At 41.9% G+C, this 15,901-nt stretch overlaps 1 protein-coding gene across 1 annotated transcript in view; it reads left to right on the top strand.

The window, feature by feature from the left end:
* Positions 1 to 1,378: 1,378 nt before the first annotated feature.
* The window catches only part of LOC107294479 (succinate--CoA ligase [GDP-forming] subunit beta, mitochondrial), a gene marked incomplete at its 3' end in the record, with an annotated part of 112,348 nt that continues 97,825 nt past the window's right edge, over positions 1,379 to 15,901 (top strand). The window contains exon 1 of the mRNA XM_015823715.1: positions 1,379 to 1,484. Within this exon, the coding sequence (XP_015679201.1) occupies positions 1,398 to 1,484 (87 nt within the window). The remainder of the gene's footprint in view (positions 1,485 to 15,901) is intronic.

The following is a 15,901-nucleotide window of genomic DNA, read 5'->3' as shown; positions in this document are numbered from 1 at the left end:
GTTTTAAAGAAGAGGACAGTCACCTGTCTGAAATGGTACAGGATCCCATGCTTGAGCAGGGGGTTGCACTAGACTAGAGGACCTCCAAGGACCCTTCCAGCTCTTTTCTGATTTGATTGAAACTCCACAAGTCTCAGTATCACTCTGCAGCATAATTAAAAACACTCCCCCAAAAAGTGACAGAAGGGGGTTAGGATGCTTCTCTATTTAACCTGCAGGCTTCATCTCTGGCTACCTGCAGAGCAACTTAGGTTGAAAATAAAAGTGAGCTCTTCCATTAGTGTCAATGGAAGCAATTTTTTCAAACCAATTATAATGGAAGGACAATCCTTCATGGACTATTTTGAGATGGGGAAGACAAGGATACTTTTTCCAGTTGATTACAATCTTTATGAAAACCACCTTTTTTTTTGCTCAAAAAGTAGGCCTGAAACAAATTTCCCATTTGTTTTTGGCTGTGGGTTAGTATATAATGAAATGTGAGTAAATGTGACTTGATACAATCATGATACAACCAGAGCACCTTTCCAAACTTTTTGTAAACAATAGAATTAAAAGGTTGGTGCATGTATTTGATAAATCTGATATAAACCTCTAATGCTATTCTGTAGTCACATATTCCAAATTCACGTCTAGGGTTAACTCCAGCCTGTATACAGAGTACTATACAATTAACAAACACACGATATGGATGGGACCATACATTTGGTAACTAGAATAATTAAACATTCTTTCCCGAATCACTCCCCTTCCCAATTTTGCTGTCTTCCTAGCAGGGTTTCCTTTTTCCAAGAAATGAGGGAAAAGAGCCAGAGCGAGGGGGAAAAAAAAGTTTCAGATAGGTATCGTATGAATTTTTCGGCGGGCATTTTACTTAAAAGAGTCCCTACCACCACGACGGCGCCGCTGACTTCGCAATATCACACACGGATCCATACTTTTCGAAGAGAACATGTGAAGCACGCGTATACTGCCGATCCCGGCCCGGGCGGTCTCCGTGGACCACTTTCCATTTCATTTCTGCCCGATTCTTGCTCCGACGCGTCCAATGGGCCGCTTGGAGAATTTAAAAAAAGAGTTTAGATGCGACTGGGGATCCTAAAGCGAGCAAGAGAGAAGGTGAGAGCGGGCTTTAGCGTGTATGCTGCGCGGGGAAGAGTAGATGCGTGCATTCCCTACAACACGCTTCCGCATCCGGACTTAGAGGCTTTTATTTTCCTTCCAACTGCCCTCTTAACTCGGCCTCCACGGGAGAATCGTCCTTCTTGCGGGTGCTGCAGCCTCCTGCAACCCAACCGCTTCGGCGCAATTCTCCGCCCGGCCGCCGGCCTCATCCAGCCTTGGAGCCGCCCCTGCTCGGGCGGAAGCTCCTCCCCGGTTTACTCGCGTGGCTGAAGATGGCGTCTCCCATGGCGAGCCAGGCTGGGGTCGTAATCCGAGATTTGCCTTTGCTCAGAGCCACCCTGCTCAGGAGGCGCAACGCGGTGAGTGCGCCCGCCCCTCGCGGCCAGGCTTCGGCCTCTTAGCGGTCTGCGTCCTCCTGGGGAGAAGTGTCGGGGGGTGCAGCCCGATCCGTCCTGGGCTGCCTCCCAGCGCCCGTCAACTTCTGAGGCTGCTCGGGGTTAAGGTCCCCAGGGTATTTGGTGTTTCTTTGGTCTCTCAGTTAATTCTCAAGAACTCAATACGTGGACCCGTCTCAAACCTCTTCACTTCTTCCCAAGATACGTAGGGACAGGTGTTTTTTTTGGCCGGGGCTAAAGATTCAAGGAACCAAGCAGCCTTCTCCTTAACCCAACGGACTAGTACTTTCCCAATAAAAATTAAAAGGGTCAAGAAAGACGATGGGAAAGCTCTTGCAATGCATTTTTGCCAGGGAAGCAACTCCAAGAATTACAGTGCAATCTGGATTGCAGGGAATCCATACTTCCCTTACTTACTCAGGTGTAAATCTCAACAATTCCAGTGGTTTCTTTCCTTCCTCCCTCCCCCTCTCCCTCCTGGCAAGTCATGAGCTAGTCCCTGCAGCTTTCTTGGCAAAATTTTAGAAGTGTTTTTTGTTTGCTTCCCAGAGCTGAGATAGAGTGACTGACCAAAGGTCAATCAGCTGGCTTCATGAAGAAACTTGAGACTAGAGTCCTGGTCTTCAGGTTTATAGCCTGATGCTTTAACTCAGTGGTTCTCAACCTTTTTAATGCCGCGACCCCCAACCGGTCGTAAGTCGAGGACTAAACCGGTCGTAAGTCGAGGACTTTCCCTGCCCGGGAGTGCTGCGCATGCGTGGTTCCGCCCCCTGTGCCGGCCGAGGTGTAGCTGGCAAGCGGCAGAGACGGAGCAGGCCGACCACCAGCTGGCCCAGCTCAAGGGAGGTAAGGCACCCGCCGGAAAAGAGGAAAAAAAATGGCGGACAGCCTTGCTTGGCGACCCCCGTGAAATGGTCGATCGACCCCAAATGGGGTCGCGACCCATAGGTTGAGAACCGCTGCTTTAACTGCTATATCAGACTGGCTCTCCCCCTACTTCATGGTATATGTTATATACTTTTGGTCTTCCAAACCTGTTGCTGCTTTTCAAGGAGGCAAGGCCTCTATCCTTGGTGGAGGTGACTGAAAATGGGTGCAGTTTTTGCTACAAGGTGAAAACTGGTTATTGAAGAGCTTGAAGATCTCCCTCTGATTTCCCCCTGAACAAGCTTAGCTGATCATTGAAGGTAGGCCAAAGAGCAATTGCCTCCTCTCCACTTGTTTCTTTACCCAACTGAGAAAGTTACAAGAATACAAGTAGTCCTAATGTAATTGCTAACCATAATTGGGACCAGCAACTCTGTTGCTAAGTAGCATGGTCATAAAGTGAAAAGTCATATGACTACACCCGACTCACATCAGCTTGTCAGTTCTGATTGCATTAATACTGTGGGTCATTAAGCAGGATGTCACATAACCACGACTTGCAGGGTCACCCATTAACTTGAATTGTGGGAAGCTGGCCATGCAGGTTGCAAACGGTGATCACATGACCACAGGATACTGCACCTCTTGTAAAGGCACACCACTTGCCCAGCACTGAATCACAATCACGTGGATCCTGGGAATGCTGTGACAGCTACAACTTTGAGGGTTGGTTACAAGTTTCCTTTTTCAGTACTGTCATAACTTTGAATGGTCATTGAACAAGTGATTGATAAATGAGGACTACATGTAGTCAGTATTAACAGTTTCCATAGACAATTGCTTGGTTAGGACTGGTTAATATTTATTAGTTCAATCCTCTGGTTACATTGGCTGAAGGGGAGGATCTACGTCAGTGTTTCTCAACCTTGACAATTTTAAGGCATGTGGACTTCAACTCCCAGAATTCCACAGCCAGCATTGCTGGCTGTGGAATTCTGGGAGTTGAAGTCCACATGCCTTAAAATTGTCAAGGTTGAGAAACACTGATCTACGTGAATAGAGGAGGTGATGCTTCCAGGCCCAAGTAATGGAGGCAAAGCAAGTAGTTGGCCCCATTGCAAATGGAGGTCGAAGTTGTGTGTGAAAGCCCACAGATGCTGCTTGTTCGAATTGCTGCTTCTGTGCCTGCCTAGATTTGACCATGATGGATCCTTGTGAATATAAGGGGGAAAGAGAACCAGCAATAGTGCATAGTACTACATTAGAGGAAGTGGACCACTTCTCTCAGGAGCCTGCCTGCTGTTTCTGTTCACATCAGCTGATTTGCTGTGTCAGCAGAGAACGGAGACATCACAAATCTACTTGCTTTGGTATACAGTTCTAGTTCCTATGGAAATTCTTAGAATATATTTTATGTTTTACTCAATTTATTGTTATTTATTTGATTGTTATAACTGCCCATTTGTTAACAATTGGGTGGCATTCAAGTTGAATAAATAGTTCTTGTTATTAAAATCTAGCCTTTGTTTGAAAACTTCCAGATGAAGGTTACCTCTGCGTTTTGAAGACCGGTTGATATATCACAAACATTGTATTAGGTTGGCTTTTTTTAGATGTTCAAAGTGCATAGGATCAGTAATCTTTATTATTACCTTGTAAAGCAACTTTTACTGGGTGGAAGGCCACACTGGGAAAAAATAGTGGGTGGAGTCAAGGCACAGTAAGTATAATTATCTGTTGGCTTTAAATAAAATGTATTTATTAAACAAATTTATATAGCCACCCAGCTCACACATAGGTGACTCTGGATCAACATTTAAAAAATCTAATGCATAATGAAACCTCATAAAAAAAAATCCCCCCCCCAATGACAGCAACAACGCAATCAAATCAGCCACTTGAACAGCTCCATCTCATTCGTGATTACTAGGCCCATTGACAAAACCAGGTTTTGAGGGCTTTTTGGAAATGCAACAGGGTGGGGGACAGCCACACCTCCAGGGCAATGCTGGCACCATTATTTTCCGGTATTTAATATTTTAATTAATTGTAAATCAGATTAATAATCTTCTATTTTATACATAAAATTAAAATTTGGTAACAACATTTTAGAGTTTGCTGTAGACTGCATCCAATCTTTTGGAGTTGTTTGCGATTTCGTTGAATGATATCTGCTTTTTCCAGGATTCTTCCTAGAATGATGATTTGTACATGCAGAGCTGGTTTGTTGTAGGGAATGACACATGAAGGGGCATAATTCACATTCCCAAAACCTGAGCTGTGGAAGCTGGTGCTATACAAAACCAGAGGCTGTTGGTGCAACCATGGCATATCAGTAGATAAATGTAGATTAAGCTTCTTGATCAGAGCAGTAGTCTTCTGATGCTTAAGCAGGGAGGGAGAAGTAAGATAGTAATAAATAATCTGAATAAGAGCTTAGTGCATTTTACACCATCTGCAAGACAGTAACTTCCTTGTAGCATTCTTGTTCCTGGCATCGGAAGAGGAGCATGCTGCAAAAGAAATGTCGAGGGAGCCTCTACAGGTCAATTTGCTCTCTGCTCCAGCTTTTATTTCTAAGTCTGGATTGCCTGCCAAATGCCCTTTTCTCTGGATCCTTCGCTTCCTATCCTCTCCATGCTCTGTCCATCACTCACTCCCAATTTGGGAGTCCTGCTCAACATTGCATATGCTTCCCTCCTCCAAATATTCTAACTAGCCAGTTTGGTTGAGTGGATAATGCATCAAGTTAGAAATTGGGAGACGGTGAGTTCTATGCACATCTTAGATATGAAAGCTTGCTGGAAAGCTCTCCTTCAGCTCAACCCACTTCGCAAGGTTGTTGTTATGGGAAAAATAGGAGGAGGAAGAAGATTAGATATGTTTGCTGCCTTGAGTTAAGGCATATAAAAATTAAATAAATAAATGAACTATGCCAACAGCCCTGGTAGTCCAAGGCATGCTTTTTTCCATGAGAGAAGAATAGGAGAGAAATAGAGTTATCTGCTCTCCTCCCAGTTTTCTAGATTGCTAGTCTCTCTGTAGCATTCATAGCATAGATTTAGAGCAGTGGTTCTCAACCTTTTTAATGCCGCGACCCCAATCGGTCGTAAGTCGAGGACTAAACCGGTCGTAAGTCGAGGACTAAACCGGTCGTAAGTCGAGGACTAAACCGGTCGTAAGTCTAGGACTACCCAACCAGTCGTAAGTCGAGGACTTTCCCTGCCCGGGAGCGCCGCGCATGCGTGGTTCCGCCCCCTGCGCCGGCCGAGGCGTAGCTGGCAAGCGGCAGCAGGCCGACCACCAGCTGGCCCAGCCCAAGGGAGGTAAGGCACCCGCCGGAAAAGGGGAAAAAATGACAGACAAAAAAAATGGCGGACAAAAAAAATGGCGGACAGCCTTGCTTGGCGACCCCCGTGAAATGGTCGATCGACCCCAAATGGGGTCCCGACCCACAGGTTGAGAACCACTGATTTAGAGGAAGATCTGCCATTGAAAACTGCAACCAGGCTGTGGGCTTTGGGATTGCCCATCTCTGTTTTAAATCAGCTAGTAGATCCTGAAGATTGAAAGCTCCACAGCAAGAAATTTTCCCCTTATTTTCTTGTGCTGCTCACAGTTGGTATGCTTTGATTTTTAACCTTTGATGAAATATCATCAGCTTTAGCCCCACCATCAACTTGCTACCTTCTGCTGTTGTATTGCTAACAGCCTACATGGTTTTTAACTATTGACCTCTTCTCTCTACAATTTCAGTTTCACTGGCAAAAGCTTTTTCCTCTTTAACTCTTTTCTGATACAACATGCTTTATACGTAGTGTTTTCTCTCTAAACTAGGTACCAGTGAATACAAGGTACATGGCAACTGTCAAGTATAAGTTGGCCTGTTTGAGGTTTTGAATACCAGTTGTGACAAAACAAAAACACAGTATGTAGGTGTGTTGAACATAATCTTGTTTTAAGCTGCCAGAAGAAAACCATGGATTTTTAATTAAAACAAAAACAAAATAAAAATGCTTGAAAAATACCAACCTGTTTTTTCAGCTGCAGATTTAAAGAAATAATACTTCAGTAGAACATTATTCATATAATGAAATGATTAGTACTTTTAAATTGGGAAGCATTATGCTTTAGCGGTAGAATGAAAAATAAAAGATTAAACAAAAATGTCTTAACAGCTGCACTGTTTTAAATCTGCTTTTTAAAAAACTAGGGCAGGGGTGTCAAACTCAATTTCATTGAGGGCCGCATCAGCATTATGGTTGCCTTCAAAGGGCCAGGTGGGCGTGGTTGATAGGTGGGCGACTAGGCAGGCGTGGCTGGGTGGGCATGGCCAGCTCAACATGGCCAGCTCGACGCCGCTCACTCGGTGTGGCTGACTCAGTATGGCCAGTAGGTGTGGCTGGGTAGATGCAGCCGGCCCAGCTCCACTGGCTTGGGACAGCTAGATTGGCACGGAACAAGTCGCACCGGCTAGTTCAATGTGGTGACAACTCGGTGCCCCATAACTCTCCCCAAACTGCCGGCAGCCAAGCGTGTGCGCATGTGTACACAGACACACACACACACACACACCGCATTCCAAGTTTGGGGACTTTTATCCACAGAGGAAGGAGAGGTTCTCCTCCCCAAGCCCAGGCATGATTGGCAGCTTGCCAACTCAGATGTGGATAAAAGTCTCCAAGCTTGGAATGGTGTGTGCATGCATGTTTGAATTACAAAGATCTCTGGAGAGAAGGAGGGGTGGTGGGGAGCTGCCTGAGGGAAGGCTGCCCCAACAAGCCAGCATCCCTCTCGAAAGGAATCCATTTTGAGAAGGGCCAGCCTCCCTCGTGCAAGACCAGAGAGCACTGCTCCCCTGCCTCTGCTTCTTGTTCTCCAGAAGTCTGTCAAGACAGAAGTTTGAGTTCGTGCTTCCATGGGCAGCAGTGTCTCCCTCTGCCTCCTGCTTTGCCAGGAGGGGGCACCGGACAGGGAAACGCCAATGCTCAGATGTCTGGGATTGGGAGAAGAACATCTCCTTCGGCTTGCTGTGCGCACTCACGCACCACACAACACCATTCCAAGTTTGGAGAGTTTTATCCACATCTGAGCTGCCAATCATGCCTCCTACTAGTCTACTTGTGGGCCACTTCTAAACACATCATGGGCCTGATCTGGCCCGTGGGCCTTGAGTTTGATATGTCTGATCTAGGGCCTCAATTTAGTTCTATTGCAGGGAATATTTTAGCATAAATTATATACAGATAGTCCTTGACTTATGACCACAATTGAGACCAGAATTTCTGTCGTTAAGCAAGGTGGTTGTTAAGTGAGTCATGACCAATTTTATGATCTTTTTGCCATGATCATTAAGTGAATGATCAGTTGTTCAGTGAATCTTGCAGTCTTTAAGCAAGTCTGGCTTTTCCCATTGACTTTGTTTGCTAGAAGCTGGCTGGGAAGGTCGTACATGACCCCAGGACTAGAGGTAATTCTCAGTATAGAATGGTAATTGGCACCAGAATTTCCATCACTAATTGATATGGTTATACAGCGTGATGCCATATGACTGCATTGCTTAGTGGTGGAAATCCTGGCAGTCCCGGGTCAGTTGCCATTGTTAAGCTAGGATGGCAGGTCATTAAGCGAGTCTCAGGTGGTTTGCAAACAGGGTGGTAAGTGGCTACTGCCAGGCAGGAGGAGGTTCCCTGGATGACTAGCAAGGCATAAGATGAACGTGGCAGGGCTAAGGGTAGCTGCTGTCAGGTGGGCATTTGGTAAGCAACCTACTGAAATGACTTAATAAATTAATAGGGTGGAGTGGAGTGGAGTGGAATGGAATGGAATAGAATAAAATAGAAGCTGGAATGGACCATGGAGGTCTTCTAGTCCAGCCCCCTGCTTGAGCAGGAGACCCTTTACCATTTCAGACAAACAGCTGTCCAGGCTCTTCTTAAAAATCTCCAGTGATGAAGCACCCACAACTTCTGGAAGCAAGCTGTTCCACTGATTAATTGTTCTCACTGTTAGAAGTTTCTCCTTAATTCCAGGTTGCTTCTCTCTTTGTGATCAGTTTCCAACCATTGTTTCTTGTCCTGCCTTCTGGTGCTTTGGAGAATAATTTGACATCCTCTTCTTGGTGGCAGCCCCTCAAATACTGGAATACTGCTATCATGTCACCCCTATTTCTTCTTTTCTTTAGACTAGCCAAACCCAATTCCTGCAGCCATTCTTCATATATTTTAGTCTCCAGGCCTTGGATCATCTTAGTTGCTCTTCTCTGAATTTTTTCCAAGGTCTCAACATCTTTTTTGTAGTATGGTGACCAAAATTGATTGCAGTATTCCAGGTGTGGTCTTCCTAGGGTTTTATAAAGCGGTACTAATACTTGTGATTTTCCTTGCCAGTTTCCCTCTTGACTTTGCTTGTAGGAAGCTGTCAGTGAGGAGTACAAATGGCAATTATGTGACTGTGAGATGCCAAAACCTTTGTAAGTGTGAGCCAGTTGCCAAGTACTGGAATCACAATCATGTGTCCACAGGGTACTAGGATATCTGGAACTTCAAAGACCAGTCATAAGTGCCCCTCATTTAGCACCATAGTAACTTTGAAGGTTGCTGAATACTCTGAGTCAATCTTCAACGAGGCACTGGAGAACATCGATGCTGACATCAAAGTAAACGGTGTTTGGATCAACAATTTAAGATATGCTGACGATACAGTTCTGCTTGCCAGAAAGCATGAAGACCTTCAGCTCCTCATCGACACAGAAATATCTGAAAAATACGGCTTGAAGCTTAACACCTCAAAAACCAAGATCATGGTCGTCAGCAAACAACCCATTAATTTACCACCAATAAATTCGGAAGGAATACCATTAGAAAAAGTTGAAAGAATCATGCATCTTGGTTCTAATTTACACGAAAGCTGGGACATGACCACCGAAGTAAAGACAAGGATAGAGAAAGCTCTAACAGCATTCTTCAAAATGAAAAAGGTCTTCTGCAGTCACGACATAAGCCTAAGACTGAAAATGAGGCTTGTCAGATGTTATATTTTTCCTATCCTGCTCTATGGAGTAGAGAGTTGGTCTCTGACAGAAGGCCACCTGAAGAGACTAGAAGCATTTGAAATGTGGATTTACAGGCGGCTGTTACGTATAATCTGGGTTGACAAGATCAGAAATGAGGAGGTGATAAGCCGCCTGGGAAAGCCAAGGGAAATCATCAAAACAATTAAAAAAAACAAAGTTAGAATATTTCGGACATGTGATGCAACACCCAGAAAAATACGGCATACTCTATTTAATCCTCCAGGGAAAGATTGAAGGTAAATGAGGTCCAGGCAGAAGAAGAACATCGTGGCTTCAAAATCTAAGGGACTGGTTTGGACAAAACTCAGCAGCACTTTTTCGTGCGGCTGCTGATAAAAACAGGATCGCCAATATGATTGCCAACACCCAATAACAGACATGGCACAAGAAAAAGAAGAAGAATGAGTGGCCATTAAAAGAGGATTACCCGTATGCATTGGTTTTAGAAAATTCCAGTTCTGTTCAGAAATAAAAACGGGGAGTTGAATTGCAGAGGAGAGATACTTGATACATTTTGCACTGTGGCCCCTTTATTTCCTTTAGGAATTGTAACCAGCTCCTTGCTGCTTCCCCCCCCCCCCCAGCAATTTTGCATCCAAAGAGATAGTAAAACACTTATAAGAAAAAGAAATGTAACGATGGAACGTTGGTGGGGTGAATGCAATTGATGTTTGAAAAGCAAATATTAATGGGTTTGGGATAATAGTTTTTTTTTTATTAAAGATATTCAGAAAATATATTGACATTGTTCTAATAGTGAAAAATGTTCAGTGCTTGGACCGTTTTATGCATACAGTCAGCATTGCTGGGTACTTCATAATTGCACTGTGTGTTCATCTGGGCACAGAACTGAAACACATGCATTCCAGAGAGTAAGATTCTGAAGTGGAAGACTAGGGCAAAATACAAGCCATATGTAATGGTGTGTGGAGGTAGCAGCACCAGTTTAGTGGAAGAAAGGAAGACACTGCTAAGGTTGGGAAACAGATGGGTGGACTCTTCAGGTAGGGCAGCAGTGTCTGTTGGGAAGGGAGGTGCTGGGAATATGGGGATACAGTAGATCAGACATGTCAAACTCGTGACGTCACGTGACGTCGTGCAACGTATCGGGACAGTTTCGCCATTGCCAGCAATGGAGTGGGTACGGCTTCCGCATGACGTGTCTGGCCCAGGGGCCGGCAGTTTGACACCCCTGCAGTAGATGGTTGTTTGGGAGGAGCGGTGGCAGGTGCAGGGAGTGAAAGAAGCTGTGGAGTAGATCACTCAGATATTCAACATACCTGAATCCAGGTGCAGCAACTACATCTTCAAGAAAAGGATTTGCTGCAGCATGGTGGGCAAGCTGGGGCATAGTGTGTGCCGAGGTGAAGGAGCAAAAAGGATGAGACTCCACCAGATTTTTCTCAAACCAAATGTTTCAGGTTTCAATTCAGCTGGCCTGGTTGGATATCCAATTGCAGTGTGTTTTGTTGTACACAAAATATTTTCTGGTTTGTGGGCTTGACATTCCTCCATTCTCATTGATAAACCCAAGACTGATTTGATACAAATCCCATATATGCATTCAATATAGAAGGATGCCATGCTTTCATGAAATTGTCCCTTTTTAAAGAGCAATTTACGAGTAAATTTCTCAGCTGATGTAATTGTCCAACCTTGTCTCACACAGTTTGGGTTTCACTTTACAAATTACAGCTGAGTTGTCCTTAATGAACCAATGAATGTTTGAACTGTTTAGCCCACAAATTAATAGCTAGAGTATACCTAATGGCTTTTTAACTATACGTCATTTAATTAGTTTCAAATAATAGTTTCTGAAATCTTCCATAAACAGTTTTAAAACAAATGTATTGCAGATTTCTAGTTATAAAAAGGAGTTTGAACAATGCCCTTATTTGTTTTTTTTCTACCAGCTAATTAGAACAAAATTAACATGCGTGTTAAATTAACTACAATATTAATATTGTTTTAAAACGAGCATAAAACTAATATGTAATAGTTTTATGGTAGCTATTATTTGTGATTAGTATTTTATGTGCAAGTTGGCTCTCTCTGGTCAGTTCCTCCTTCTTCCATTTCAATGTTTAAGGATTTTTTTTTTTACAGCTGAAGAAGCTGGTTTTCAATTAAAACGGGATATTAAGTGTTTTCTTCTTCTTGTGCCATATCCGTTATCGGACGTTGGCGATCATGTTTGCGATCCTGTTTTTATCCGCAGCCGCACAAAAAAGTGCTGCTGAGTTTTGTCCAAACTAGTCCCTTAGATTTTGAAGCCACGATGTTCTTCTTCTGCCTGGACCTCGTTTGCCTTCAATCTTTCCCTGGAGGATTAAATGGAGTATGCTGTATTTTTCTGGGTGTCGCATCACATGTCCGAAATATTCTAATTTTCGTTTTTTAATTGTTTTGATGATTTTCCTTGGCTTTCCCAGGCGGCTTATCACCTCCTCATTTCTGATCTTTCAACCCAGCTTATAAGTAACAGCCGCCTGTAAATCCACATTTCAAATGCTTCTAGTCTCTTCAGGTGGCCTCTGTCAGAGACCAACTCTCTACTCCATAGAGCAGGATAGAAAAAATATAGCATCTGACAAGCCTGATTTTCAGTCTTAGGCTTATGTCGTGACTGCAGAAGACCTTTTTCATTTTGAAAAATTGAAAAATTGAGTGTTTTAGTGGAAGAAATATCATCCCCAATATACCAATACATTAATTAAATATTATGATAGGAATCAATATGCTAATTTTTGGAGTTATTGTAAAGCCTAGCTTTATTACAGGTTATATAAGATCTTAACAGGATGAAATGAATCTCAGTCAATCCCACTCTGTGTGCGTGTGTCAGATGGTAATGAGATTTGAGTAAGAAAGAAGCAGGAGTGAAGGATCCCACACTGGGCAAGGTAACAATCTTAAAAAGTGTGAAAGGACTGGAAAAAAATAGACAAATAGAACTACAAATGGGAGAATAAACACAAAAAGCAATCTAGAAAACCTGCCAAGTTACTGTGTTGGCCAAGCAGGTTATGGCAGTGTTTATGTATCAGTCAGAGATGCCACACTAATAGAGAAGTTGAGAGAGGGAAACAATGGAAAATCAATTTATTTTTCATACTATAATGAAAAGGGAGAACTCATCCACTTTCTATATGGTGTCTTAACTTGGGATAAGTACCTTTCTTCTATCCACGTTTTAATTTATCTGGAGCTCACCAATCTCAGTGCTTGGAGTACGGGTAGGAAAGTTTGAATATTTTATTGTTGTCATTTACGCAGCTCTTACTAGTTACTGTATATACAATATACTGTATATACAATATTAGTTACTGTATATACAATATCTTACTAGTGCTTCCTTCGAAGTGTTAAAAAAGTTTACAACATAAATACGGGTAGTCCTTGACTTACAACCATTCATTTAATGACCATTTTAAGTTATGATTTCAAAAAGTGACTTAAAATCGGTACTTGCACTTAGGACTGTTGCAGCATCCTTGTGGTCACATGATCAAAATTTAGGCCTTTAGTGAATGCCAAGGATTTGTGATGGTTGCAATGTCCCAGGGTCATGTGACTGTAATTCCAGGAGGTTTCCGACAAACAAAGTCAATGACCACGTGCTTCAGTTAATGACCATGGCAATCAGGTTCACAAAATTGGGAAGAATTTACTTAACAACTATCTTGCTTAGCAGTGGAAGTTCCAATCCTGATTGTAATTGTACATCAAGGAGCATCTGTCATTTATTCATGCTGAATTTTATCTTATTAAAAGATTGTAAGATCCTTTTAAAGTTTTATTGTTCTAGCAAGCTGGTTGTCAACTTTAAAAATGAGTATGGCTGTGGCCATCTTCCTTATTCATTTTCGGTTGAAACATTGAAAGGTGGGAGGGGGGATTTCCAGGTGCTTCGCTAGTCAAAATAATCTTTTGTCCTGTGGGAACCAAGGTCACCGTCTGCTCCCGAGACTGCAGGCTGGGCGTTTCGTGAAAAGCCCGCCAACGGGGAACATAGTTGCTTGCATAGCTTTAGAGGTGGGATTTCTTAACTTGGTATTGGAGAATTGTTACGTGTGTCTTCAGACTTGGTTTCACTTTTGACGTGACGATACTTTGTAACTAATAAACATGTTCTTTGAGGAATTTCCAAGCCTTGGAGCTCTGCTTTATTTGTCTCTGTCTGTTGGAACCTTGACACTAGTTAGGCTTATACTCTGTGCGCCAGGCTACTATTATTACTGCAAAATACTGATCTGAGCAGAAATGCTACATTTATTATTAACATGGCAGGACTAAACATAGTTTTAGTTTGAAGCGTGTTCATGTGGAATTATACCCTATTGGGCTTAATAAAGCTTATTTGCAAATCAGTATATGATAGTCTTGGCTGAAAATTAAGCCCTTGTGTTTAGGAATCAGAATATTTGTCGGAATTCTATATACTTAAAGTAACACATTAACTCTATTTAGGCTGTTAGCCTAAACTCACCCACCAGAGTCTCTGAAGTCAATAGAGCTTCTGTGTAAGTAAGCTGAGAGCAATGTGCAAATCTAAAATCTTTCTTTCTCATTAAATGACATACCTGTATTTGTTTACAGATGATCAGGCAGATAGATTTGGCACTGTATTTAATTTCTGGAATGAAATTAATTACTTCTGTTTGCTAATCAGAAATAAAATATTTTATTCTGATCTTTAAAAAATGAAGTGCTATGCATCCTGAATAATTGAATAAGTGGAACACTGTAATTTGGGGCAAACGTATAACTCAGACTTTGTATACAGGAGTGATTTTTGAGGATTAAAATATAAATATGCATGTACAATAAAGGCAGTTGTTATGCTAAAATTAAGGCCGCTATTTAGAATGCTGTCTGAATACAAAAAGCAAGCCAATGCTAAGATTGAAATATTTGCAAACTTTACAGTATAAAGTGTACTTTTCTTCAAATACCAGACTGCATTGAACTGTTGGAATAAAGAGAATGGCAGGATGTAACCTCCAAATTAATTAATTAAGGGGCTAAAAGTAGTCTACTTATTCTGCTAAAGTTGTAATTAGTTTTCAAAAGTTGCTTGGTAAAGGAAGAAAAAAGGAAGAAAAAGCTTTAAATTGCATTTCCTTTGTTCCACAAATGTTCTAAAACTTTTTTAAAAAAGGGCGTATGGAATGTTAAAATGTATTGATAAAATATTTCAATTAATGCAGTGTTTGTTATATCCAGGTGAAAAGATTCCTTAAAAGCAAAATTTTTCACAACTGTATCACATAATATTAAACGGTCTAGGTTGTTGATCTTATAAACCTTGCTGCCATTATATGAATTCATGGCTTTTCAAAGTTTGTGGTGCCATGACGCTTTAAAATGTAAAATAAATTTATGTGATTTCCCCTCATGAATAAAACAAGTGATTTATTTACTGTTAGCATTGGGTGCAGCAGCAGTTTATAAATTTAACACATCTATATTATTGTTAACTATTCACAACAATGTGAAGTCACGTCTGCCAGTTCTTTAGCTGGTGTTGGCTTTCATATACATTGAGTTCTTCCCAAGAACTTAGAGAGTGTAATACAATGTTGTAATGTAATGTATCAATAATGTTTATTGGGGATCCAAGCAGTGTAGCCTTTTGCAATTGACCAATGGAAATTTTGTCAATGTGCAGATTTTCTAAATGCCATCTAACATATTATGGTATGGCACCCAGTGTGCCCGCAATGACTGGCACCACCACAGCCAGTTTATGTCATAATATTAGATTTTCAGATCTTGATACTTGTGATCTTCTCCAATTCTTTATTTCTAGTCTACTATGGCTTGGTATTGCCACATCAATTGCCATTTTTCTTTTCAATCACATTTATATCTGATGTGTTATGAGCCAAGACTTATCAGTCTGCCTTAGGAAATCCCACAATATTTTAACCTGCTCTTTTAGCAGTAGCTATCATTAGTAAGTCTGCAAGAGTCTATAATCATAGTCTTAATTCTTGATTTCTAGCGATGGGGGGGGGGGAGGAGTGGAGAAATATAGATGTCAGAAATGCCCTGTTGGATCCAACCCTGATTGCATCTAATCCATTAGTCTGTTCTCATAGTAGCCAACCAACTGAATAAAAAAGCCCACTAGTTTCCCAGTAGTTGGTTTCTGAGACAATGAACCTGCCATCAAGATAATAACCCATATCCCTATATCTTCCATGAATTGGTCCAACCTGTTTTTTTTTTTTAAGCCAGACAAGATGGTAGCCAGCATCACATTTCTTGGTGGAAAAAATCCAAAGTTTAATTGCATATTATGTAAAATAAATTCCTATTGTCTGTCCTGATTCTTCCAAGATTCAATGTCATTGGGTGACCTGTGGTTCTAGTATTTTGAGAAGGGAAAGACAAGTTTTCATTGTCTATTTTATCCACACCATGCATAATCAGG

Source organism: Protobothrops mucrosquamatus, unplaced genomic scaffold (assembly GCF_001527695.2).
Source record: "Protobothrops mucrosquamatus isolate PMUCROS unplaced genomic scaffold, P.Mucros_1.0 scaffold_179, whole genome shotgun sequence".
In the NCBI taxonomy this organism is placed as follows: Eukaryota; Metazoa; Chordata; class Lepidosauria; order Squamata; family Viperidae; genus Protobothrops; species Protobothrops mucrosquamatus.
The sequence above is the reverse complement of the archived record's forward strand: the minus strand, read 5'-3'. Positions and strand labels throughout refer to the sequence as shown.